The sequence below is a fragment of the Ahaetulla prasina genome, chromosome 17 (genome assembly GCF_028640845.1).
Source record: "Ahaetulla prasina isolate Xishuangbanna chromosome 17, ASM2864084v1, whole genome shotgun sequence".
Classification (NCBI taxonomy): Eukaryota; Metazoa; Chordata; class Lepidosauria; order Squamata; family Colubridae; genus Ahaetulla; species Ahaetulla prasina.
Window position 1 is genome coordinate 1,216,606 of NC_080555.1, and position 26,209 is coordinate 1,242,814.

The 26,209-nt window shown below is 48.2% G+C and overlaps 1 protein-coding gene across 2 annotated transcripts; it reads left to right on the plus strand.

Moving 5' to 3' along the window:
- The first annotated feature begins 134 nt into the window (after positions 1 to 134).
- TUFT1 (tuftelin 1) lies at positions 135 to 26,134 on the plus strand. Of its 2 annotated transcripts, none has more exons than XM_058160373.1 (12): positions 135 to 363; positions 16,515 to 16,589; positions 17,229 to 17,333; positions 18,798 to 18,881; positions 20,411 to 20,482; positions 21,076 to 21,192; positions 21,324 to 21,452; positions 22,359 to 22,453; positions 22,598 to 22,703; positions 22,808 to 22,891; positions 24,241 to 24,341; positions 25,332 to 26,134. In XM_058160373.1, exons 1-12 carry the CDS (start codon positions 154 to 156, stop codon positions 25,393 to 25,395), a joined length of 1,242 nt encoding a protein of 413 aa, XP_058016356.1. In that variant the 5' UTR covers positions 135 to 153; the 3' UTR covers positions 25,396 to 26,134. The 2 variants fall into 2 exon arrangements, with proteins under 2 accessions (XP_058016356.1, XP_058016357.1); XM_058160374.1 differs by lacking the exon at positions 135 to 363 and adding an exon at positions 6,248 to 6,364.
- Positions 26,135 to 26,209: the final 75 nt, after the last annotated feature.

Sequence of the window (26,209 nt, forward strand, 5' to 3'; positions counted from 1 at the left end):
ACAGGTGCAGGAGGAGAAGGAGGAGGAGGAGGAGGGCAGCTGAGCTGCTGCGGCCGGGATGAGCTCACCGCTCAGGAACGTAGCAATTACAGCATCCTCAAGAAGAGGAGGAGGAGGAGGAGGCAGCAGCGCGACACACCTTGATGCGCAGGGATGGAGAAGTGGCGGCAGGACCGGCTGGGCAGCTTCGGCGGGCAGGTGAGACGATGGTGGTGCACGGAAGGCCCCAACCCCGCAGAAGGCAAGGAGCTCTGGGCACAGTCCAGGAGGTTCTCCCTGCCAGCTGGGGCCTTGGGGAACCCACCAGGACCCCCCTTCGCCGGTCCTGCCGGGGACGAGAACAACAAATGGTGGTGTATCCAGGTGAGTTTCAAACCCGGCATCCATGGAGAAAGAGAGAGACTCTGTGTGTGTGTGTGTGTGTTTTTTTCTGGCACCAGAGTCGGCAGCTGGCAGCCTCTCTGCTCGGCCCGGCCTGTACGGGGCCAAGACGGAAAAAATATATATGGAATTATTCAAATAATTACGGTGCATCTCATTTCTTGTGTTGTTGTGCTTTTTGTTGGTGTCTCAACGGGCTTGTTCTTCCCTTGTTTTCCCGGATGGGTGTTTGATCCTAAACGGAGCCTCCTCTAGCAGTGCAGACGATCCCCAAAGTCCCGACCCAGCAGAGTTTCTCGCTCCGTATCTTTTGATTTCCAAATCCTTCTGGCTGTTTTCTCCCTTGATGCGCGGTGAGAAAAACGCCCTGCTCGCGTATTGCCAAAATGTCGTTGCAATTCCCCCATCTGGTTGGAGAAACGACACCCCAGGCAGGTTGGTCGGGCAGCCTAACTGATGAAAATACCCTCCGTAAATGGAATTACGAGTTTTCAAACTCTTCCCGGCTACTGTTACAACATCTCTGAAAGGAAAATAAACAACGACACAACGGCCTTTCAGTTGTTGTTGTTGTGCTTCGATTGTCACAACCCACGTTTTTCCAGAGAGAAAACAGATGCTGGTTGTTATTCACATCCGCTACCGTGTGAGAGTAGCTGATTTAAACGTTCGTGGCGGGCTAATTTGCCTGACATTTATTCCATTCCTCCTCGGTTAATGCAAATAAATCTGCATTTTGGCAGAACTGCCAAGCTGTTTTTCAAATATCGTGGAAAAAGGCTGGGGGGGGGGGGGAAACGCCAGAAGAGTTTAGACAACCATTTGTGTGAAATAATACCAGGACTCCTGCCGTTTGTCTGAAATGGTTTCCTGCTTGAGCAGGGGGTTAGACTAGAAGACCTCCAAGGTCCCTCTGACTCTTGTTGTTTTTATGCTTATTTGGCTAAAATCCCAACAATTAAAGGAAAAATACTGTCAAGCCTCCCTTACTCACGAGGCTCCATTAATAAGTGTGTAGGTAGGTAGGTAGGTAGATAGATATAGAGGATGGATAGATAGATCAATAGAGAGAGAGATGATAGATTAGATAGATAGATAGATAGATAGATAGATAGATAGATAGATAGATAGATAGATAGATAGATAGAGGATGGATAGATATAGATAGATAGATCGATCGATTGAATGATCAATCGATAGATATAGAGGATGGATGGACGGACAGACACATAGATAGGATATAGATAGATAGATACAATGGATGGATGGATAGATAGGATATAGACAGGATATAGATAGATGGAGAGAGAGAGAGAGAGAGATTAAAATATAATAGAAAAGGGAGTTGGATGGATGGATAGATAGATAGATAGATAGATAGATAGATAGATAGATAGATAGATAGATAGATAGATGAAAAATTATAGCCCAGTTTATTACAGCCAACAATTCCGATGTGTTCGGATGCCTCAATGGAGGACCCAAAATCTTTGGAGAAAACCAATTTTGATCCCTTTGGAAAGAAAATTCAGCCGTGTTTGCTGACGAAGCCCCGTGAGCGATGGGAAAGGAGGGAAAAGCATCTTGGTGGCGTCCGATATTTCTCCATTTTTTTTAAAAAAAAACCGTTTGGATGCCCGTCGTTCCGCTCGACGTGCACCGAGCCGTTCGCGAGCACAACAAAAACGACGCACTTTTGTGCACACGCACACCGACAGAATCCAGTTGGACCCGTCAGGCAGGTTGTTTCTTCCACGGTTGCAAAGTGCAGCTTTATCAGCGAAGCTCTCGCCTCACCTTGGCGTAGAAGCAGCCAAATCCCAAATAGGTCAACGCGTTGGCAGCCTCCGGCGTGCCCGGCGGTGGGAAAAATTAAAAGCGAGAAGGAGAGAACCAACGGCAGCCGTTGAGGGAGCGAGTAGCTGGATTTACGCGTCGTAGGAAGCCCCCGTGGTGTCGTTCAGTGGCTTTCCAGGTAGCCCTCCACTTACGACCGCAATGGAGGTTAAATTTCAGTTGCTACGGCAGACGGTGGTTAAGTGAATTTGGCTCCCTTTTATCCCCTTCCTTGCTACCGTTGGTAAGCAAGTCGCTGCGCTTGTTAAACTCGTTAACAAGGTGGTTGAGTGAACCTCGCTTCCCCGTGACCCTGCAACCGTCACAAATGTGAGTCAGTTGCCAAGCATCCCGAATTTTGACCACGGTCGTTAAGTGTGAAACACGGTCCGTTTTTCCGTTGCCATTGTTCTTTGAACGGTCCCTCTGCATTTATGATGGTTGAAGCAAGCTTTTGACGAGCGACATCGGCGGGGAAGCCGGATTCGCTTAATGTCTGCGTGGTTCACTTAACAACGGTGGCAAAAAAGAGAGAAAAAGATGGTGAAATCCATCTTAAATAACTCGGTTAACAACTGTTTTGCTTAGCAAGAGTTCCTCAGCCAGCTTTGCTGGCTGAGGACTCTGGGAGTTGAAGTCCAAAAGTCTTAAAGGACCAAGTTTGACACCATGCTTGTGGACTTCAACTCCCAGAGTCCTCAGCCAGCAAAGCTTTGCTGAACTCTGGGAGTTGAAGTCCACAAGTCTTAAAGGGACCAAGGTTGGAGAACCCTGGTTTAGACTGTGCCCAAACTCTACCCATGCGCAAAATAATCGTTACCACTTTCCCCAGTGTTGGAGGGCAGAGCAGCTGTGTTTGAACAGCCAGGATTGGCTTCGCAGGTCACCCCAAACTGGGTTTGATGCCTCGGTTGCCAGGGGGCTGGGCGTGTCCCCCACTGAACCACAAACCTAGGTTTACAAGCCGCAGTGAGAACTCAGCCAAACCATTAAGGGTGTGTTTTTATATTGTTTGTGGGAGCAAATGTTTGGAAAACTCAATTTTAAGGCTGGCATCAGACCAGAGGGTGGAGTTGAGCTTGGGGGGGGGGGAAGATTTTTTCTCTCCCCCTCCAAGAGATGGAGCAGAAACTAGGATCTGTTTTCTGCAACGGGGAGATTTTGGCAGAGGGATCCCTGTAATTTGGCTGGCAACCCATCTTCTTCGCAAGCCCAGAGGGTGGATTTAACAGGTGCTGCTTCAACCGGAGCGGAAAAACAAGCCCAGGAAAACACAAGCCCTCTCCCCATTTTTTTCTCGCCTCCCTGAGGACTTGCTCCTTTGTTGGCCTCTTCAACTTGGTCTGCATGGAGGTGATGTTTACGCAAATCTATCATCCAGCTCAGTGAGAACCAAGAACATTTTTGGCATCGTCCTTCTGAACGTTGAGACTGCAAAATTTCTCAACTTTGGTAGTTTTAACATGGGGGGGGGAGAAACTACAACTCCCAGAATTCCCCAGCCAGCTTGCTTTCATGGACTGCAACTCCCAGTTTCCCAGCCGGCAAGGAATTCTGGGAGTTGAAGTCCAGTCCACCCATTTTAAAGCTGCTAAGATTGCTAACGCTTGGTAGACTAGAGGAAAGTTGAGAGAGAATTGCTCTCCTGGCATGGTCAAATGCACTTTGTCCATGCTCAGAGACCATTAGGTTTCTGTTTTCATGTGTACGTAATTCTTCCATATGGAAATGCTTTTTTTAATCTCCCTGCACGGCTTAAACCAGTGTTTAAGCCCCTGGTAGCTTTACAACAGGTGGACTTTGATTCCCAGAATTCCCTAGACAGCATGGAATTCTGGAAGCTGAAGTCCACCTGTTTCAAAACAGCCAAGGTTGGGGGAAAAAAAAACCCACTCGTTCCAAGGGAGCTTTTTAAAATAAAATTTAATTCCCTTTTATTCCATTTATATTGCTGCCCAATTCAGCTGAATGGGATTGAACTCTGGGCCTTTCTTAACCAGCCTTAGGACCCGATGTTAATAATAAGTCACCGAGAATTGGGTGGCGAAGGATTTTTAAGAAATTATTGTTATTCCTGCAAAAGGTGCTTTATTGTTGTTGTTCTAGACAGCACAGGAAATGGCGTCGAGGCTGACATTTTATGGAAAAAGCAATAAAATTTGAAAACACCTGCAGTTCTGGGCAGCACAACCACACCTATCCGCTCTCAATAACCCCCTGGGGGAAATTCACCTTAGGGGTTTCCGTTGGTGGGTTGTGATGCTTTTTGACACAATTTTGACATGATGATGGACAGGCAGGAAGGAGTCTTTTTTTAAAAAAGGGCTTTAATTAGGATTTCCCATTTTTGGCACTGCTGTTATTATTTTTATTTTTTTATTTATTTTCCCCCTTATCCTTCTCCCCGCCCTTAACATCCGGGCGTTTTTGTAACTTTAAATGCATGGGTTACCTTGCCTTGGCTCCATTATTTTGAAGCAATAATAAAAATGGATCCTATTTAATCAAATCCAATAAATACAAACAAATCCATCCAATGCAAGGACCGCTCCTAATTAAAGTTGGTAGAGGCTGGAGCAGATGGATGAATAAATAGATAGATAGATAGATAGATAGATAGATAAATAAATAAACGGCCCATGGCAGGCAGCGCAGCTTCACTCCAGCTCCCATTATTCACAGCCCCCCCCCTGGCTGGCTGTGGACCATGGGCACTGTAGTCCAGCAGCTGAATTGGGGAAATCAGCCAGCAGATCAGTCTCTTTTTTTCTTTTTTTCACACCTCCTCCCCTCTCCTATTTTCATCCTTGCCCCCCCTCCCCCCAAACTCACACCCGTTGCTAATTCCTTAAAGTTATTTAAATAAAATTCAGATAGACTACTACTAGAGGACAAGGCGCATGCGCGGGAGCAGAGGTTCGAAGGGGCGGAGCCCGAGGAGGCTCTTCCCCCCCACCCCCACCCACTCCAGGCCTCCAGGAAACCGGCCAACCACCTTCCAGCAGGGGCGTGGCCAGCCGCCGTTAGCGTGGAAAAAGAAAGGCGTGGCTTGGAGCATTTCGGAACGCTGGCGGCGTCAGGAAAGGGGCGTGGCAGGTATATAAGCGGCGGGCGTGGCGGTCTCCGCCTCATTCGCGCCGGAGCGTCGCGGCGGACATGAGCGCTTCGCGCGGCCTTTGCACGTTGGTGCAGCTGCAGCCGGCGGACGAGCAGCCGGTAAGCGAGCGTGTGCGGGCGGGGCTCCCGGGAGGGCGAGGCGGGGGGGGGGAGGGGGGCGAATACCAGCTTCATTTTAACCGTTGCATTTATTTATTTTTGTTTGCATGGCGAAATTTCTTTTGCTTTTGGTTTGGAAAGAGCAAAAATTGCCCCCCCCCCCAAAAAAAAAGCAGCGCCGTTTTTTGGCATGTGAAAAAGTCCTGGGAAGTGACGTGCATCAGATAAGGAGGTAGAAACACCCAAAGCAAAGCAAAGCACCTTTTGCAATATAGATACATCCAGACGCATAGGGGATATTGCAATAGAGACAGATTCCTCTTGCAGTGTTCAATGACCGCTCGGGAGCGTCCAAAAATCGGATTTTATTTTGATTTCATTTTGATCAAGTCAGCGCCGGCTGCCACCTTCCCTGAATTTATGTGTCTGCAGTGCAGCCTGGAGAGTCGCCAAAGGGACCCATTTCCTGGGTGGATCCAGGCGGGGAATCCGCTGCCTTTTTTTTTTTCACACCTCCTCCCTCTCCTATTTTCATCCTTGCCCCTCCCCAAACTCACACCGTTGCTAATTCCTTAAAGTTATTTAAATAAAATTCAGATAGACTACTACTAGAGGACAAGGCGCATGCGCGGGAGCAGAGGTTCGAAGGGCGGAGCCGAGGAGGCTCTTCCCCCACCCCACCCCACCCAGGCCTCCAGGAAACCGGCCAACCACCTTCCAGCAGGGCGTGGCCAGCCGCCGTTAGCGTGGAAAAGAAAGGCGTGGCTTGAGCATTTCGGAACGCTGGCGGCGTCAGGAAAGGGCGTGGCAGGTATATAAGCGGCGGGCGTGGCGGTCTCCGCCTCATTCGCGCCGGAGCGTCGCGGCGGACATGAGCGCTTCGCGCGGCCTTTGCACGTTGGTGCAGCTGCAGCCGGCGGACGAGCAGCCGGTAAGCGAGCGTGTGCGGGCGGGGCTCCCGGGAGGGCGAGGCGGGGGGGGGGAGGGGGGCGAATACCAGCTTCATTTTAACCGTTGCATTTATTTATTTTTGTTTGCATGGCGAAATTTCTTTTGCTTTTGGTTTGGAAAGAGCAAAAATTGCCCCCCCCCCCAAAAAAAAAGCAGCGCCGTTTTTTGGCATGTGAAAAAGTCCTGGGAAGTGACGTGCATCAGATAAGGAGGTAGAAACACCCAAAGCAAAGCAAAGCACCTTTTGCAATATAGATACATCCAGACGCATAGGGGATATTGCAATAGAGACAGATTCCTCTTGCAGTGTTCAATGACCGCTCGGGAGCGTCCAAAAATCGGATTTTATTTTGATTTCATTTTGATCAAGTCAGCGCCGGCTGCCACCTTCCCTGAATTTATGTGTCTGCAGTGCAGCCTGGAGAGTCGCCAAAGGGACCCATTTCCTGGGTGGATCCAGGCAGGGAATCCGCTGCCTTTTTTTTTTCTGGCGAGGGCCCATCCTGGAGGCTCAAGAGTGCCCCTGACCATGTGCAGAGTTCCTTCTCTCCCCCTCCCCCCGGGAAAAGATGCTTTGCATGAACAATCCCCGAGCTTCTCTGACGGCTGTGACTTATGGGAGTTGGAATCCTGCCTATGGAAAAGCTCTCCGTCTCCCCCTTTTTTTGCAATTGGGGTTTGTGTGTGTGTGTGGGGGTGTTTCAAAGATAGCACCCCATTTGGGGGGGCCTTTAAACCATGCTTTTTGGCTTAGCATTGGCACCAAGCCTGATCATTCATCAATACCTCTGATTGATGGGGGATGGATGGATGGATGGCCTTTTTTTTCCTGCTTGCTGCTCATTTTCCCCGTGCAAAATGTGTATTTTTCTCCTTGGAATTGACCCCAACTTTCCCCCCACCCATCCCAAGAAATGCATCATGGTTTAGGATATTATTTAGGATAATATTCCTTGATCCCCAAATTCTGCTGTCTGGAAGTTGTGGGCTTGAAACCTTGAGGAGGATTGTTAAAGAGACCCGCAAAAAAAAACCCCCACAAAAAAAAAAACACACACACACAACACCACCAAACACACACATAACTTTATTTCAAGGGTGCTTCACTTAACGTCATGGAATGCTGCTTCTGTTTTTCCTTTTCAGCGTCGGTTCTGGATCCAAATTAATCTGGATCTGGAATCTGGTGGCGAAGCCTTTCGGAGTGTGTGTGTGTGTGTGTGGAAACCTGACTCCGATAAATTTGCTTTTGGAGTCTTAAAATGGGAAAAGAATTCGGAATAAAGTATGATAGATGGCTTGCTCAGTTGGTTCAGACATCCAGATCTCCGTGGCAGGCAGGCATGGGTAGGCGTCCTGCAGCTGTCTTTTTACGTAACATCTGAGAATTTGTGTGTGTTTGTGTGTGCATTTCCAGGCAGGGTGTGTGCAGATAACTCACGCCGGTCCCCGGCTGGGTTTGGAAAATTGAGGAGTCCTGTGGTTGAATTTTATTGAATTACTACAGATATTTCCATTCGGTAGACCGCCTGGAGAGCAAAGGAAATTTATTTTTACATTATTCGTTTTATCATATCTAAACTCTTTCCCCCCCCCCCATCTCCCTCTCTGAAGGACCCTGTAAAATAAAATAATTCCTGAATAAATGAGACCCCTATGGCGGTCAGGCAATAATTCAGGCAAACTGTTTAGATGCAGCTGGACTCTATAAATTAAAGATAGCTCTTTTGGTGCAGTTCATACCATTTGAGGTCTGTTAATTATATTATTTTAATGTGTCTGTGGTTTGTAAAATAATTTAATTGTGCCTGAATTATTTCAAAGGTGTTTTTTTTTTAAAAAAATATGACACTCTTAAACACATTTTGTATTAAAGATGGATTTTTCCCCCCCATGGATGAACACAGGCAGGAATGGTTCATTGAATGTTATAAACCATCCCTCTGTTTAATTTCTCTTTTAAAATGAAGTACTTTTTTAAGCAACCCGCTAGATTGATGCTCAAAACAGGGAAGGTTTTTGAGTTTTGCAACAAACCTGAGAAGAATGTTAAAGGAGGATTGCAAATGAACTAGATATCTGCAGTTTTTAAAAAGCCTGCCCTTAAATGGAAATTAAGTTTGAGCCGCCTGGCTTAGCATCCAAGGTGTCAAGTTGCAACCTTTTGATTCAAGGACAAAAGAAAAACAGTTCTGGAAAAAAAATAAAATAACAGATGATTAATTCTGAAGCCGCTACCTCACCAGGTGAAACTCACAAACCCCCCACCTGGCTCAGAGGGAAAATAATAATGACACAATTTGGTTGCTAGGATTAAAGTTGGGGTGAGGCAGAATCAACGGATCCCAGTTACATTTAGTCCTCGACTTGTGACCCCAAATTTTCTGTTGCTAAGCGAGACATTCGTTAGGTGAATCTTGCCCGATTTTACGATCTTTCTTGCCACCGTTGTTAAGCAAATCAGACAGTTGTTAAGTGAATCTTGCTTCTCCACGGACTGCTGGTCAGAAGGTCACAAAAGGGGGATCGCATGATCCCGGCGGGGGAGGGGGGACGACGCACACACTGTGACCGTCATAAATCCGAGTCAGTTGCCAAGGGTCTGAATTTTGACCGTGCGACCGTTGTGTGAAAAATGGTCATAATTCCCTTTTTTTCAGCGCCACGGTGACTCTGGACGGTTACTAAGCGAACCGTCATAAGTCGAGGATTACCTGTACGCAGGACGGGACTCTCAACGTCTCTTCTTCTTTACAAAGATGCCAAAATTGGCTCTTTTTTTTTCTTTCCTTAGAAGTTGGAAGAAATCGGTCTGGCTGCCTTGATTAAATTTTCTCCCACGGATAAGATAGATTGCAGAATTCCAGCCCCTCCTTAAAACCGGGGCTGATAAGCATATCTGGGTAGTGTCATCTCCTGAAAATGTAGTGGGTGTTGCTTTTCTCTGTCTCTCCTTTCTCCCCCACCCCTTTATTTTCCCCAGCCGTCTGCATTTTTCCACCCGGATTCTTGGAATATTTACAGACTCAGTCGGTGCCTTCAACTTTATCCCCGATTTCCTGATTTCTTAGGACTTGGCAAGAAAATTTACCTTCTGTTTTCCTGACTCTTCTTTCTAGGTTTAATTGCAGGCACTCCTCCTTCTTCCTCATTTTTCCTTGTCAAAGTAAAAAAAAAAAACCGACAACTGAACATATACAGAGTTTTTGCTCTTTTCTCCTGATGGGTGCCTGACACGCAGATCCAGGCGTTGGACGCTTGAAAATAAAAAATTTATGGGTCCAATAAAGGTTGAGCTGTTTTTATAGGCTTTGTTTTTTTTTAAAGAAACTTTTTTTAAAAAAATCTGAATAATCCAACTCGTTATAGGCCAGAATTATTAGCTGCAATTATGAAAGGAGAAAGAACAACTTAAAAAAAAAAGAATGAGGTGATGAGTTAAGGCTTTCAACAACCTTGGGTAGAATTTTTTTTTTTTTAATATGCGCCTTCTCTTGCAGAGACGTTCAACCTGGGGATTTTAAAATTATAGTTGTTATCTCACAAAATAAACCAGTTCCCCAGTTTATGAAAGGTTTGCAAAAGTATAGCCTGTCTCCTCCTCCCTAAATTTTAGGATTCTCTGCGGGCCCTTGTGAACTGAGACAAATCACAAATTCACCTGGTTCCTCGACTTACGACGGCACTGAAATAAAGTGGCTTACATCTGCCATATCCTCCCCATGGTCCTACGATTAGAATTCGGTCACTTGGCAACAGGGGAGGGGGGAATTCACTTACCTTTGCTACTGGTTCGCAAATGTGAGCACCATGCCACCTCTGCGCAGGCGCAGAGCATCATAACTGTAAGCACCCATCAAAAACGGGACGTGATGACGTCCGGGCGGGTGGGCGGAGCCTCCTGCAGCCGCCGCTACTGGTTCGCCCAAACCGGGTAGAACCGGCTGAATAGCACCACTGCTCGGCAATCATTAACGTGTTTATGATGGCTGCAGCATCCCGGGGTTGTGTGATCGCCACTTGCGACCTTCCCAGCTGGCATTCCGACGAGCAAAACCCATGAGGGAAGCTGGGTTCACTTAACGACCACAATATTTCACTTAAAGAACTGCAGCGGTTCGCTTACCGGCCGCGGCACATAAAGGCAGTAAAATTGGACACGGCTCGTTGAAGAAACCCCCTTATTTAGGGAAAGAAATTTAGTCGTCATTGTGTCGTAAGTCGAGGACTCCCGGTAATGGTTAAAAACGTGATTTTGCCCCGTTTTTGACAGTTTTGCGGGACAACGAGCAAACACCGAGAGAAGATGATGTAAATTAAAAAAATATATATCAAATTTTAGTAATCGTTTGTTTCTGGAATTCTGCACTTTGATACGGCCCAAGGACTAATCCATAAAGATTGAATTAAAAAAATTACTAGATTGCGCAGGAATGGATAGACTGACATTAAAGATAAAAGAGAAGGAAGATGCAGAATATTTTCAAATAATGGGATTTGGTTTTTTTTAATGGTTGGATAATAGAAGTAGAAATTAAAAGATGGGAAAACTTTAATTAGGTAAACAACTGACTCAGTACGCTGTTCACAAAGCACATATATGTTAATTGAAAATTATAATTAAACTATGTCTATCTATCTATCTATCTATCTATCTATCTATCTATCTATCTATCTATCTATCTATATGGAAGTCTTGTGGGACACGAGAGCGATTGCCTTGTAGGCACCATGTTCTTACTTTGTAACATTACGATTTTTATTGATATTGATTGTTTCCTGATTGCTTATTTGTACCCTATGACTATCATTAAGTGTTATACCTTAGAATTCTTGATGAACGTATCTTTTCTTTTATATACACTGAGAGCCTATGTACCAAGACAAATTCCTTGTGTGTCCAATCCAATAAAAATTCTATTCTATTCTATTCTATTCTATTCTATTCTATTCTATTCTATTCTATTCTATTCTATTCTATTCTATTCTATTCTCGTCTCTTCTCTTCTCTTCTATTCTATTCTATTCTATTCTATTCTATTCTATTCTATTCTATTCTATTCTATTCTATTCTATTCTATTCTACTGGATAAAATTCCCACATCTCTTGTTGGCCAACAACATCTGATGAAGCTTCTTCTCTCCAAGTAATTTTGGGATGGTGAGTCAATTTCCTGAGCCATCCAGAGACCCTAGCCCTTGACTTTCCTTCCCTCTTGATAACTCCTGCTTTTTATGAATCTTCCCCGAATGTAACTCAAGAATTATCTTTATAATTCTCCAGGGAAGGGAAAACAACTCATATGTCTTTTAATCTCAGAAGAAGACCTCGGATTCTGATCTGGCTGATGGATGGGTAAACATTCTTGAGGAAACTTCTCAGTAATTTACTGTTCGACTCAAGGTTGTTGAGTTTCTTGCTTTTGTGGTCTTTGCAGTCTTGTTGGTGCTCCGTCACTCAAGGTTTTCAAAGGCAGACCGAACAACCATTTGATCGGGATGGTCTATAAGGTCTTTTGCCTTGAGCGAGGCGGGTTGGACCAGAAGACCTCCAAGGTCTCTTCTACCCTGTTTCCCCCCCAGAATAAGACCTCCCCGGATAATAAGCCCAATCGGGCTTTTGAGCGCATGGCAAATAAGGCCAAGCGCTTATTTCAGGGTTCAAAAAAAAATATAAGACAGGGTCTTATTTTTGGGGAAACACGGTATGATTTTACTTGGAGTTGCAACCATGAATTTTTCCTGCTTCTGGTTTGGAGCAAAGGAACTGTTCTCATCTCTCCTAGGCTTGATTAATTTTACTTTTAACTTCCTTCCTATCCGCTGGACTTCCCAATTTATTTATTTATTTATCCATCATATTTATGTTGCTTAATCGACCGGTGGAATAGCTTGCCTGCAGAAGTTGCGGGTGCTTCATCCATCCCCGGAGGCTTTCAAAGACAAGACTGGACAACCATTTGTCTGGAATGATATGGTTAAGTTGGGGGAGGGGTTGGACTAGTCCAGGGGTCTCCAAGCTTGGTTCCTTTAAGACTTGTGGACTTCAACTCCCAGAGTCCCTCAGCCAGCAAAGCTGGCTGAGGAACTCTGGGAGTTGAAGTCCACAAGTCTTAAAGGGACCAAGGTTAATAAGCCTAGGGAGTTGAAGTCCACAAGTCTTAAAGGGACCAAGGTTAATAAGTAGAACATATTATTCTATGTTCTACCCTCATGTGGTCCAGTTAAGATAAGGTACCCTCTATTGTCATTTTTTTTCCTGCATGCACAGTGGCAGTGTGTGTGGGAAAAACGGGAAGAGTTTGGGTGTGCCTTACATTGAGTGGAAATTTCTGGCGATCTTCTCTGGAACATCCTCGTCTCCATCGCAAAGGCCTCGTCAAGAAGGATCGAGGCGTGTTTTTGATTCTTCCCAGAACACCACGAGATAAAAGGCCTAATTGTGTTGACTTAATGTGTTCTTGGATGCTGCTGGTTTTTCTTCTCCGGCATCTGGCCAAAACTCTTTACCAAAATGGAGCCGATAGGCTTTCTGCAGGAGGTCAGACGAGGAGAAAAAGGACTTCCTTTAGCTTGGGGGAAAAAAAACGAGGCCAATTTACACACCGACACAGCTCTGGGGGTGGTTGGTGGGTGGGAAGGTTTGCCAGCTCTTTCGAACAGCCTCTTCCTCCTCCGAATTTATTGTCGCCGATCCTATCGGGGAGTTGCAGGGAGTTGCGAAGGGTAGACGAGAGAAGTGTTTTTGACAGCTCTTATGGAAAGCAAAAGTGGTCTTGCCAGTTTTGAAGAGCGAGATTGCTAGCCTTGGCTAGCTGCTGCGTGCAACAACAGCGAAAGGGGGTGTGGTGTGTGTGTGAGAGAGAAGGGAATTATGGACTGGCTCCTTGTGTTTTTTGTTTTGGGATGGGGGTGGGGGCTGTGAAGGCCCCAGTTTGCTGTCAGTCAGTCGAACCACCTGTGATGACCCGGGGCCTGACACAAAGGCAACACAGCCAGAGAACCGATATGAGTCCCTTTATTGTCACCAACTGTGCCCCCAATGTCCCTTTCAACTCTCCGGCCTGGAGAAAGAGCTCTTCCACCAACCTGTAATAGTCTTTGGCTGGCAATACTTCAGTCCCAAACATTGTAAGCAGAAAACATCTAACAAAAAATCCAAATGCAAGACTAGGTAATTAATCCGGCAGGGCAAGCAAAATAAGGAATTCCACAAGTAAAATAGCACGGCAGTAAATCAAGCCAGTCCGGAGGATGCCAGGATTCAAAGAAACACCAGCTTTTGTTCCTGACAAATGCCCCTCTCATTTGCCTTTCCTTTTAAACTCCAGCAGCACCTGTGCCTTGTAAAGAGGCTCGGGTCCCTTTCTTCCCTCGTAAGCCACACAACCCACGTTGCTCTCTTCTCCCTTCCTCCCTGCGCTGCCTAAGATGAGGAGGGGTGGGCCTTGGTCGTCATCTGAACCCCCTCACCCTTGTTCTACCTCTCCCCTGCTCTTCCCAGCCCGACTTTGCTCTTCCCCATTTTTTTCCACAGCCAATGGATCCACTCTTCTCACTCTCTGTCAGTTCAGATTCAGATTCCGACAGGGGCATGACACCACCTTTGTCAAACCTGGTTTCTTCCACTTGCTTTGGATTGGAGACCCGGATGTAAGCTTGAATCTCTGGAGGAAAAAAATTGGAATTAGAAGAATAAGAATAATAAGATGTCCAAGACATTTGGGGGTACAGAAGGGTGTCTGTTGGTGGCATCTTTGTTACGTTGCCGATAGGAATGGATAGGGTTTAGATTTGCACTGGAAAGAAGGAAGAAAAGAAGAGAAAGGAAAAGGAAAGAAAGGAAAAGAGGAAGGAATGAGAAAAGAAAGAAAAAGAAAGAGGGAGGAAAGAAAGAAAGAAAAGAAAAAGAAATAGAGAAAGGGAGGAAGGAAGAGAAGAAAGGAAAGGAAAGAGGAAGAAAAGGAAGGGAAGGAAGAGGAAAGGAAGGAGTGACATCCAATTTTTTTCAGGGCAGTAATATGAAAAAAAATAATAATCATTATTCTGCATTTTAACCCATTTCTCGGAGAACAAACTCATTCTGACCCACAAAACTTTCATTCCCCCCCCCTCCCCGTTTCCAGGCTAACGTCCACAAATGGTTTCCAAGCAGAAAAGAACTTTGATGAAACTTTGGACTCATGCTGGGTGGGGAATTCCGTAAAAGTTTAGCCAAAGAATCACTGCTGTTCTCGGCCTTCGGCGGAGAAAACCCGACATTAGTGGTTACGCCACAAACCCACTTCTCGTATTTTGATCTCTCTGGTTAACATAGGAAACCCTCAATGGGGCTTACTCTTGAGTCAGCCTCCCGTGAATCGAGCCTGCAGGCTGCATAATTGTTTAGGAGGGTATTTCATCCTGACCACAGACCATTATGCTTGGAACAGAATACATTTTATTAAAATATCTGCCTTTTTTCTTATATTTTTTTTTATACCTCTGTTGGAAGGATTTACTCCTAAATAATAAAATGTTATTAACTGGGCAGAAAATCAGTGTTAAATCAGTGTTTTTTTTCAAATGTGGCCCCTTTAAAAGAGGTGCGGACTTCAACTCCCAGAATTCCCCAGCCAGGAATTCTGGGAGTCGAAGTCCACGCTTCTTAAAGGGCCCACGTTTGAGAAACACGGTCTTAACAAATGTCTGGAATCCTTCACAGTTTCAGACTGTTACGGGTCCTTCTGGCTAAGGATGGCAGGGGAGCATGGGTCCCCCTGTGGCCAAAAGTCCACCCTGCAAGGGGAGCGTTGTAAAACCAGGAAAAGTTTGCAAGAGAGTTGATCTGAATTTGCTCTGCCAGCAGCCCTCCAAATTCCCAGGAATCCCTTGGTATTTCTCCAGGAGTTGGGGTGACCCCTGTTCTCCCTATATCATATCAAGGGGGGGGGGTTTCCCCAGCTGTTCACCCCTCACCCTCCTCCTCTTCCTCCACCTTCTCTTTGCTGTGGCCTGCAAGCGGCTGCCACACCTCCAACGTGGCAGGGAGCCGATAGGAATGACTCACCTGTACCTGCCAGATCTTGGCTGGCTGCCTTTTCCGCTACCATATTTGGCAAGGTTCCCACGTGTTAACTTTTATTTGTTTGCCTGATGGCTTCTGGAGATACGGAGGCGATGACGCCGTTTGGAAGATGTCATTCCATTACGGCTGAGGATAAGGAAAACCTGACTCTGCCCGCTCGAGCGTAGTTTTAAACGGGCACGAGGGTTATTTTTTTTTTCCCTTCCTCATCTGGAGGTCAACATGCTTTACCGAAGTCGCAACGGGGGAGTCGCTGGTGTGGTTGACAATTAATGTGGCCCAGCAGGATGATGGTCAAGGCTGCAGGGAGTCACGACCCCTGCCAGAAGCAACGTCCCAAAGCCGATGGGGTAAAATCCTCTTTCAAAAATTTACAGTTAGTCCTCGACTTAGGATCCCAGTTAAGCCCCTAAATTTACGTGGCTAAGTTAACTTTGCTTGTCAGAAGGTCACCAAAGAGGGTGTGTGTGTCACAGGACCCCGGGACACTGCAGCCGTCGTAAGTCGAAGCCAGTTGCCAAGCATCCGAATTTTGATCACATGACCACGGGGATGTTGCTAATGGTGAAAAACGGTCGTCATAAGTCTCTTTGCTCTGTGACGTCGTAACTTTGAACGGTCACTAAACAAACTTGTAAGTCGAGAACTACCTGCATTAGCCATAATCAAGGGGTGGCCGGCGTCGTAGGAAGCTGCTGGATCCATCGGCGTTGGATGGGAACATCTGGTGGGAGAGACACCTGGCATGCTAGGCAGCTCATTTGCATAGGGAAATGAGGTTCCCGCGCCTAATTTCAGTCATTTGAATATCATCTTTAATCTTGTCCTGGTTCTCCTCCGTCTCTTCCCTCCACTGGCGACAAACTCTTTGCCATGGGAAATTATCTTTTTTGCATTCGCTTCCTCTCCCGGACCTCAACTAGAGAAATATTTTCCCTTTCTGCTTAGAGACGCCCCCTGAGTGGAACAGCCGATAATTATAAAATAAACGTGAATACATTTGCATGAGCCAAACGGTGCTAACTGCCTCTCTTTCAACCCCCCCCCTTTATGGTAACTTCAGGACAGCGTCAAAGTCTTACGGCTGACCCTTCAGAATGACCTTCCGGGGGACCGGCCAGACCAAGTTAAGCCAAAGGTGAGTCTATGCGCCGGTCAGCCCTGCAAGGTAGGTGTTGGGGTTCCAGCCCCCATTCGGCCTGGCCCCCTGCCAGAGAGTGACTCAGAGAGGGAGGGGGAGGGTCTCGTGGACTGAGGTGGGGGGGCAGAACATCAGTCTAGCCCCGTTTCTGCAACGTTGGTTCTGTTTTTGCAGAATTTCAGCAGCTGGAAAGCTCCCGTCTCGGTCAAGGTGGTCCCCTTTAAGACTTGTGGGACTTCCAACTCCCAGAATTCTTCAGTTCGGGGAATTCTGGGAGTTGAAGTCCACAAGTCTTAAAGCGGCTGAGCCTCGGACACCGTTGCTCTAAACCAGGGATGTCCAAACTTGGCCCCTTGAAGAGTGGTGGACTTCAACTCCCAGAAATTCTCCAACTAGCAACTTGCTTAAATTTATAGCTCATGCTGGCTGGGGAATTCTGGGAGTTGAAGTCCACCACTCTCCAAAGGGCCAAGTTTGGACACCCCTGCTCTAAACAAAGTCGGGACGAGTTCCTTGCTCAATCCAACCTGGAGGGTGGGAAAGGGGTGCATTTTGGGGTCTTTGCTGGCTTTGAAACCCCCCCCCCTCTCTATCTCCCCCACCCCTTAACTCTTCCTCTGTGTCTTCTCGCTGCAGCCGGTGGGGAGAGCCTTCGCCATGGTGGCCAACCGACCCACGAGCAGCCACGGCCTGGCGTCCGAGTTCGTCAAGTCTAACGAGGGGGACGAGGAGATAATTAAGGTGAGGGGCTTCCCGGGTGACGAGAACGTGCCAGACCTCCTAACCCTTCCCTTGCCATCGGGTCAAAGTTGTTCGATAGTGAGATGGGCAGCCAATAATTTTAATAGATCGATAAAGGAGAATATTCGTAGCTCAGGGGCTGAAATGAAGGTGCTGCTCTTGAGTTTGCTGGTTTTCTTGTAGACGTTTCGTGACCCAACTAGATAACATCATCAGGGCTAGAAGGAGAGGGGATTGCTGAGATGAGGAGGAGGAGGAAGGAGGAAGAAAAAGAGGAGGAGGAGGCAGGAGGACTGTGGGTCCATGTTCTCTGAGTTTGCTGGTTTTCTTGCAGGCGTTTCGTGACCCAACTAGGTAACATCATCAGTGCTACCACTAACGACCTCATTACCGTCATGAAACGCCTGCAAGGAAACAAGCAAGCTCAGAGGGCACCAAGGACCTCAATTTAACCTACCCCTGTAGTCCTCGACTTAATGATCCCAACGGAGCCCCAAATTTCCATCGCTAAGCAAGACATTCATTAAGTGAGTTTTGCCCCCATTTTACGGCCTTTCTCGCCACAGCCGTTAAGCGAATCACTGCCGTCGTTAAGTTAGCAACCCTGCTTGTTGGAAGGTCGGAAAAGGAGGAATCACACAACCACCACCACCACCACCCCCCGGGACCCCTGCGACCGCCAGGCATCGAAATTTTGATCTGAGGCGCGATGGCTGCCATGGATTTTAAGTCTGGGGAAAAAAAACCCGACTAAATAAATAAAGGACTACCTGCATTTAATTTAAAAAAAAAAACAAGCAGGAAGAAAACAGAAGTTTTTTTTCTTTTTGCCTCTTTCCTGGCTTCCAGCTGGCTCTGGAACAGGGGTCTCCAACCTTGGTCCCTTGAAGACTTGTGGACTTCAACTCCCAGAGTCCCTCAGCCAGCAAAGCTTTAGAACAGGGGTCTCCAACCTTGGTCCCTTGAAGACTTGTGGACTTCAACTCCCAGAGTCCCTCAGCCAGCAAAGCAGGAATCTCCAACCTTGGTCCCTTTAAGACTTGTGGACTTCAACTCCCAGAGTCCCTCAGCCAGCAAAGCTGACTCTGAGGAACTCTGGGAGTTGAAGTCCACAAGTCTTCAAGGGACCAAGGTTGGAGGCCCCTGCTCTGGAGTTTCGCCTTCGAAACCTCCAGCAAAAAGAGACAATTCTGCAAGGAAGGCTTTGTGTGTGTTGAACGGCCCCCGGGGTTTGGTTCACAGAACCGGTGCAGCCTGCTTTTTAGAGCTGCGCAGGGTGTGTGTGTGTGTTTTTCCAAGCTCCCTGCCTCCCATGTCCTAATCCCAATTTTCGTGCGCTATTGTGGACACAACCCCAGGAAAAAAAAATCGGCCTTGCCCGGTCTTTCTTTTTGGCCTTCCCTCTTCCCTCTCTCTCTCTCTGTCTCCAACGGGTGTTGTGATTTCTCTCCTGTTATGACTCAGGTGTACCTAAAAGCCCGGGCAGAAGACAGGGCGAAGCACGAAAACGGCTCCTCTCCGTTGACAAACGACAACTGTCACCCGGAGGTAATTGACGGCTTTCGTCCTGGCACCCCAGCCGGCAAAATGGGGAGAGGCCGGCTGCCAATAGAAGCTGACAGGGGTTATTTTTTTTTTTTTGTGGTGGGGGTGGATGGGAAATCTAAACTTTTCTTCCCTCGGTTGCTTGGATCAAGTTTGCAAACTTGTCCTGGCCTGCTGGTTAAAAAAAACAAAAAATAAAATTTATGTCACCCCGATGGAGAAACTGAACAAAAATCAGAACCAAAACAGAACATAAGAGAGTTGGAAGAGACCTCCGAGGTCTTCTAGTGGTCCAGCCCCCCAGTCAAGCAGAAGACCCTACATCAATGATGGCGAACAGGTTGCATAGAAACGGTGCAGATGCTCGTTGGGGCCGCGCTGCGGAAAAACCGAACTTTTGGGTTCTGGCGCCCATGCACACCTGACAATCAGCTGGCCAGTGCGCAGGCGCACACCGGTTTTCGGCACTTCTGCGCACCTGAAGGACAGCTGATTGTCGCGCGCCAGAAACCCGTAAGACAAACAGGCAAGGCTGTGCGTGCCGGGCAACATGGCTTGGCGTGTCACTTTGGGTGCCTTCAGGGCCCCGTATCGTCTCACACAAACGGTTCTTCTTAAAAACCGTCCAGTGATGGAGCAGCCACAAATTCTAGTGGCAAGGGGTTCCACTGGTTAACTGCCCTCACGGTGTAGGAACTTTCTCCTGGATTCCAGGTTGCTGCTTCTCTCCTTGGTTAGTTTCCATCCGTTTGTCGTTTCTTCTCCTCCTGCCTTCAGCTGCTTTGGAGAAGAGGTGTACATACACACACACACACACACACCCTCCCCTCTTCTTTGTGGCCCTTGCAAAAGTTTGCTTGTCGTTTTGGCTGCTTCCCCACCCCATCAAATCTTGCTGGAAAATGTCCTTCTTTCGTCCTCTTGCAGCCAGCCTTTAAATTTTGCATTGAAGTGCCCGTTAAACTACTTCCCTTCCCAGGGGATTGAAGTTTGCCCACCTAAAATCGCTTGGGGGTTGTTGTTTTTTGGTGTGTGTGTTTTTTTGGCACAAAAAGACAGGTTTTTATTCCTGCCCGCCTCCACAAAACCATGCTTACTTCGACAGCCTGGGTCGAGTTGCCAAGCCCTCCAGCTTCGCCCAGAAAAGAGAATTCCCCCTCCCCCCCATCCCAGCTTGGCAGGAGATGCTTTTGCGTCTCCCTGGCACCAAAACCCAGCCTGCTTAGCCGGCTCATTCACTCCTTCGCCCAGCCGTGCCCAGATGTTCGGTTGGTTGGCACGGCCTTGTTGACTCTGTCTCTGCGTTGTGTTTCTTGGCACAGTCGCACACGCACCGCGCCCAACGGCTCCGGAAAGGGGTGGCCGTAACTTCAGAATCGGGGGGATGGCAGGTGGGGTCCCCTCACCGTGTCTCCCTGGGTAAACTCAGCACCCTGTTTTTCGAGAGAATGGATCGGTGGCCTTGGTGGGTGCCACGCTTAATTGCATCTTTATCTGTCTTCTTCCTCCTCCTCCATTTCTGATAACGGCAGTTTCCCCCCAATAAGTCAAACGGCTTCCAGCCTCTTCGGACAGTGACGTACCGCACCGTATCCATAAGCCAGGTCAGTGCCCGGATTTTTTAAATTTTCGTTATTTTTTTTTTAATTCTTGGCTTTCCCTGTTTTTTATTCTAATATTGGTGCACGGTTTTTAAGCTTATTGGTCCACCACCATCATCTTTTAATGACCCCATAATCCCTGGCGTGGTGGAGTCTGGACAGCTGAATGGAGCTAGCAGAGGGTTTTACTGGCCAGATGCCCTTCCTGTCGCCAGTGTGGAGTTTTGTTCAGCAGATACAGAGGTGGAGCTCTCGCCTCACAATCGGGAGGCTGTGAGTTCAATCCTAGGTAGAGGCAGATATTTCTCTCTCTGGGCACACTGAGAAATATATCTGATGAACAAAACTCCGCACTGGTGAAAGGAAAGGCAACGGGCCATTAAAACACTCTGCTAGCTCCATTCAGTTGCCCAGACTCCACCTCACAAGGGATTATGGGGTCGTTAAAAGAAGATGATTTCGTAAATCGAGGTACTACCTGTACTATACTGCCGTTATTCAAATGGATAATTAAAACCTCTTTCTGAGCTGCCTCGTGTGTTGAGCCAGTGGGGTTTTCCACCCCCGGGATTAAACCCCCCCTTCTCTGCGCTTAGGACGAACCCACCTACCCCACCGAGGACAGTTCTGTCATGCGCGAGACGACCAAGAGACTCTTTTCAAAACTTCAGGAGGCCGAGAAGAGGCATCAGTCCGACCGCGCGGCCTATGAGGTAGGTGAGCCTGATGAGCAAAAAATTGGGTTGCAAATGGAATTTCTTGCAATAGAATAAGAATATGCATTATCCTGGGTTTGTAACTGGTCAGGGAGAGTGTTAAATCCAGATTTTCCTCTTGTATTCAGACGTCCATCTCGCATTATCGGAGGGAAGCGGAACATTCAGGGATCGCCCTCCGGAAAGCCGAAACAGAACTGGAAATGAAGGACCTTAAATTGGAAGAATTGCAACGGCTCCTCACCGGCATGGAAAAGGTAAATATTCCTCCTCCTCCTCCATCTCATCTTCCTTTCTTTTTTTCCCCCTTCCTTTTTCCTTCTTCTTCCTTTCTTCCTTTTCCTCCCTCCCTCCTTCATCTCCTCTTCCTTTTTTGTTGTTCCTTCTTTCTTTTCCTTTCTCATTTATTCCTTCCTCCTACCCCCCTCCCCCAATCTATCTCCTTTATCTCCTTTTCCTTTCTTTTCTTCTTCTTTTCTCATAATAACATGTCAGAAGGGACCTTGGAGGTCTTCTAGTTCAACCCACTGCCCAGACAGGAAATCCTACACCATTTCAGACTTCTCCTTCTTCCTTTTTTCTTCCTTCCTTCCTTCCTTCCTTCCTTCCTTCCTTCCTTCCTTCCTTCCTTCCTTCCTTCCTTCCTTCCTTCCTCCCTCCCTTCCTCCCCCCCTCCCCTCCAGAAACCCCACTCTTTTCTAGCACTGATAAAGTTGCCTAGTTGGGTCATGAAATTCTGCAAGCAAATAACCAAGCTCAGAGAGCACCAAGCACCAATAATCCTTCTCCTCCTCCTTCTCCTCCTCTTCCTCCTTTTTCCATTCTACCCAGGGAAGAGTTTTCCCTTGTGCCCAGGAAGGGCCTTTCTCTCATGGAACGGAGCTTCTGCCCCCTTCCAGGGATGGGAACTGTAGTCCAGGGCGACAGGGAGGAAGGGACAGTCTTGCATCCTGGAGGCTGTGAGCCCGTCGAGATCGTTGCTGGATTACTCAGGGTGCAAATAGGCCAGTTTGGGGGTGTGCAGAACTGCCAAGCAGGATAACCAAGCGGGAACAAGTGTCTTTGGGGGAACCGACTTGTGCATTTGGAGAGAGCATCTCTCCCACCTTCCGGCTCAGCCTCGCCATCCGTCCCACCCCACCTTCCTCTTCCTCCTCCCGCAGGAGCACCAGATCCTCTTGCAGAAAGTGCGAGACGGCGAAATGCAGCTGGAAGACCTGCGGAGCTCGGAGAAGGACAAGGCAGCCGAGCAGGAAAGGTGAGGCCGCCGCGGAGCCTCGGGCTGGGGCGGGCCCCAAAATACACACATCCAGCGCCCTGCTTCCCTCGGCAGCCGAGCCCCGGGAACCCGACTTGGCAAACCCGCCAACGCCGTTCGGTTTCCCGTTTTTCCCCGTCGCAGGTCGGCCAAGTTAGAGAAGGAGGTGGCCGGTCTCCGTGAGAAGATCCACCACCTGGACGACATGCTGAAGAGTCAACAGCGGAAAGTCCGGCAGATGATCGAGCAGGTTGGTCTGGCGGCCGAGGACTGATGGGGGGGGGTTTATCCGAGGGGGCGTCCGGTTGGGGATGGACACAGGACTGAATCCGAATTCGGGTCTTTCCCCTTCAGCTGCAGAACTCCAAGACGGTGATCCAGTCGAAGGATGCCATCATTCACGAGCTCAAGGAGCGGGTAGCGTATCTGGAAGCCGAGGTGAGGAGCCAGTTCTTACTTTGTGACACTGACTATAGATCAGGGGTCGGCAACCTGCGGCTCCAGAGCCACAAGCGGCTCTTTCGGCCCTCTGCCGCGGCTCCCTGTCCTATCACTGCTTCGCCCCGCCCCTCTTATTTCTTTTTTGGACTCCAGCCCAAAACAGCAGGAAGTGAAGGCTGCCTTACGCGTAAATGCTGGCTGGGGAATTCTGGGAGTTGAAGTCCGCCAGGCTTAAAAGTTCCCAAGGTTGGAGACCTCTGACACAGAGAATAGTTTTGCGGCTGGGTAGGCGTGGCTACATGGTCATGTGACTGGGTGGGAGTGAGTGACATCGACTTGGCCACGCCCACCCAGGTTTTGTTGCTCCCAGGGTGTTTTTTTTCCTGTAGGTCTTTTGAGTGTTTAAGGTTGCTGACCCCTGGACTAGGTTCAAAAGGGGGCGGGGGACAAAGGATGAGGTGGGTGGAGGGACTGTCCATACCCTTGCGCGGCAGTTGTGCACGGTGCTCCGTGCCCGGAACAGTGAGGACTAGAATCTTTTCTAAGCGTTTTGGATTATCCTGCGGGACCCTCCTCCCCACGGAAATCCAGAATGGGGAGGGAGTGTTTTGCAAAACTGTGCTCTGCTGCCCCCTGGTGGAATGTTTGGGAACTGTTGGAATCTAGAGACACACACACAACACCATTATCCCATTTGTGAGTCAGAAAATGTGTTTCGTGTGCAGGGGTGTTGCCTGTTCTTGATGGATTGAGCCCAGATTTTGGGGTGGGAACTTTTCTACAGCAAATTGGACCCCCTGGAAGGCAGTTCAGTCGATCAAGGAAGGGACCTTTTAATGGGAACTTAGGTTTTTACTCTTCTGCACTTCCTGGGGTGAGGAATTTCGCCCTAAATTGTTGTGGTTCGCCAGCAGCCAAGCTGGCAACTGAGTCGGACGCCGATGAGGCCGAGGAAGAACGTGGGCCAGTCCTGGAGGCTGGGGAAGGCCCGGATGAGGGCTCTGCGTTGGAGGCAGAGGTGGGGCCAGGGCCATCCGGGAGTGATGTGTGGACTCCAGAGCCTCCAGAGGCTGACAGCAGAGAGGCAGAGGAACAGGAGGAGCCTGTTCCTAATGCACGCATGAGAAGAGCTGCCAAAAGACAAGAGGAGTAAGGCCAGGAGATGATTGGCCCCTCCCATAAAGCTTAAAAGACCAGCAACGGCGTTTGGGCTCTTTGCCGGAAAACAACGTTGATAGATTTGCTCCTTGTCTTGCTGCATTTATTTCTTGTTGGTGTCGTCTGCTTCTGAACTTTTGCCAAACATAAATCCCTTTTCTTCTTCTTCTCCTTTTCCTGCACAGAAGAACCTGGAAATGCACGACCGCATGGAACACCTGATCGAAAAGCAGGCCAGCCCCGGGACCTTCCACAGCCGCATCCGGTCCAAGTCGGAGACGGTCAGCAGGTGAGCCATTGGGCTGGATGAGGAATGCGGCTGGCATGAAAGGTTGTCATTCTTTATGTGCACACGCACGCCTGCCCGCCCTCGTGTGGGGCGGTCTGGGGGGGTTTCTGCTTGGTGGCAGGTGAAGGGCAGGGATCTCCTTTTCTAGCTCAAGGGAGTTGACTTTTGCAAGGTTTGCCTGGAGACGTTTCGTGACCCAGCTAGGTAACCTCATCAGGACGAGGGAGGGTTGGGCTGCCTGCCTAGGCAAGCGACTCACAGCCTGCAAAGCTCGCCCTTCCTTGCACTGATGTGGTTACCTAGCTGGGTCATGAAACGTTTCAGGAAAACGAGCTCAGGGAGCACCAAAGCTCTCGAAAGCCGACTCCACTTTCTACAACGGCTTTTTTCTATCTACTTCCCCACCTCCTTCCCCCTCTTCTCATCCTCCCCTTCCTTCCTTCTTCCCCATGTCTCCTTTTCCTCCCTCCTTTTCTATTCCTTCTTTCCTTCCTTCCCTGCCCTTTCTCCAATTCTCCTCTTCTCTCCTTTTCCTTCCTCCTTTCCTTTCCTTTCTTTCTTCCCTTCCTTCTCTCCTTCCTTCCCTCCCCTTCTCCAATTCTCCTTCCTTCCCTTCCTTCCTTCATCCTCCCTTCTCTAATTTTCTTTCCTTCCCTTCCTCCTTCCCCTTCCCTAATTCTCCTTCCTTCCCTCCCCTTCTCCAATTCTCCTTCCTTCCTTCCTTCCCTTCATCCTTCCCCTTCTCTAATTTTCCTTCTTTCCTTCCCTCCCCTTCTCCAATTCTCCTTCCTTCCCTTCATCCTTCCCCTTCTCTAATTTTCTTTCTTTCCTCCCTTCCTCCCTTCCTTCCCTTCCTCCTTCCTTCCTTCATCCTCCCTTCCTTCTTCCTTCCTCCTTCCTTCCTCCCTTCTCTCCTTTTCCTTCTTCCCTCCCTGCCTTTCTCCTCCCTCCCTCCCTCCCTTCATTTCTCTTTTCTTTTCCTCCCTCCAGCAAAAGGTTCACCAAGCCTCCGGGACCGAAACCTTTGCCCCTCATCCGAGTCTTGGAGACATGAAGGGGATTCGCGACTTTTGCCTGGGAAGATCGCGCCAACCGCAGACCCGCTGGATGTCGGCCGCTGCCTCTCGTTTTATCGCTTCGTCCACCCCCATGTTCCTCACCCGCTCCTATGCCAAGGGAGGGTGTTGGCACAAGCAGGAAGGCCTCCCGCAGGCCCTAAAAGCCGGGAATTTTACCGGATCGAAGAGAAAAACGAGTGACTGCAGAAGAAGAAAATAGAGCGAGTGAACAGCGGGCTCATTTTAGAAAAAGGACAGTGCCTTTTTAAACTTCCCGACCACCCCAATTTCATAGCTTTGGTTCTTGTGTAAACTTATTTTGGGGTAGAGAGAGAGAAGAAGGGGAAAGGAGCATTAGTGGCTGCTCTTCCAGTGAATAAAGCTTAATTTTTTAAAAAAAATACTTTCCTTCTTCTTTGCCTTTTTGAGCAAGGCTCTTCCCACTGACTCCTTCATCCTGGAGAAACCCTGAATCCCTCCCCGATATTTTAAAACCCATTTTGACCCCTCACTCTCTCCCCAAAATAAAAACACACCAAGCTGGGATCTCCGTTTGCCCAGGGAGATTCGATTCCTGTAATTTAGAACCCGTTCGTGTGTCTGTACATATTTATCTATGAAATAATAAACGCAAGAATGGTGTTTAAAAGAAGTGCCTGTTTTTTAGCCCCCCTGTGTCTTAAACCGCCTCACAATCCTGGTTTGTGTCAAAAAATAAAATAAAAAAAGACTTGGCTTTATTTTTAGAGTGACTCATTGCCGAAAAATTCTGCTTGGTTGGCAACCTAGATAAGGAGTAAACGCTTATTT

Bases quoted from the DNA above. Each gene is read 5' to 3' on its own strand.
- TUFT1 (XM_058160373.1), top strand. From the start codon at position 154: ATGGAGAAGTGGCGGCAGGACCGGCTGGGCAGCTTCGGCGGGCAGGTG. The intron at 21,453-22,358 runs GTAAATATTCCT...CTCCTCCCGCAG, and splicing joins TCCTCACCGGCATGGAAAAG to GAGCACCAGATCCTCTTGCA. The intron at 24,342-25,331 runs GTGAGCCATTGG...TCCTCCCTCCAG, and splicing joins AAGTCGGAGACGGTCAGCAG to CAAAAGGTTCACCAAGCCTC.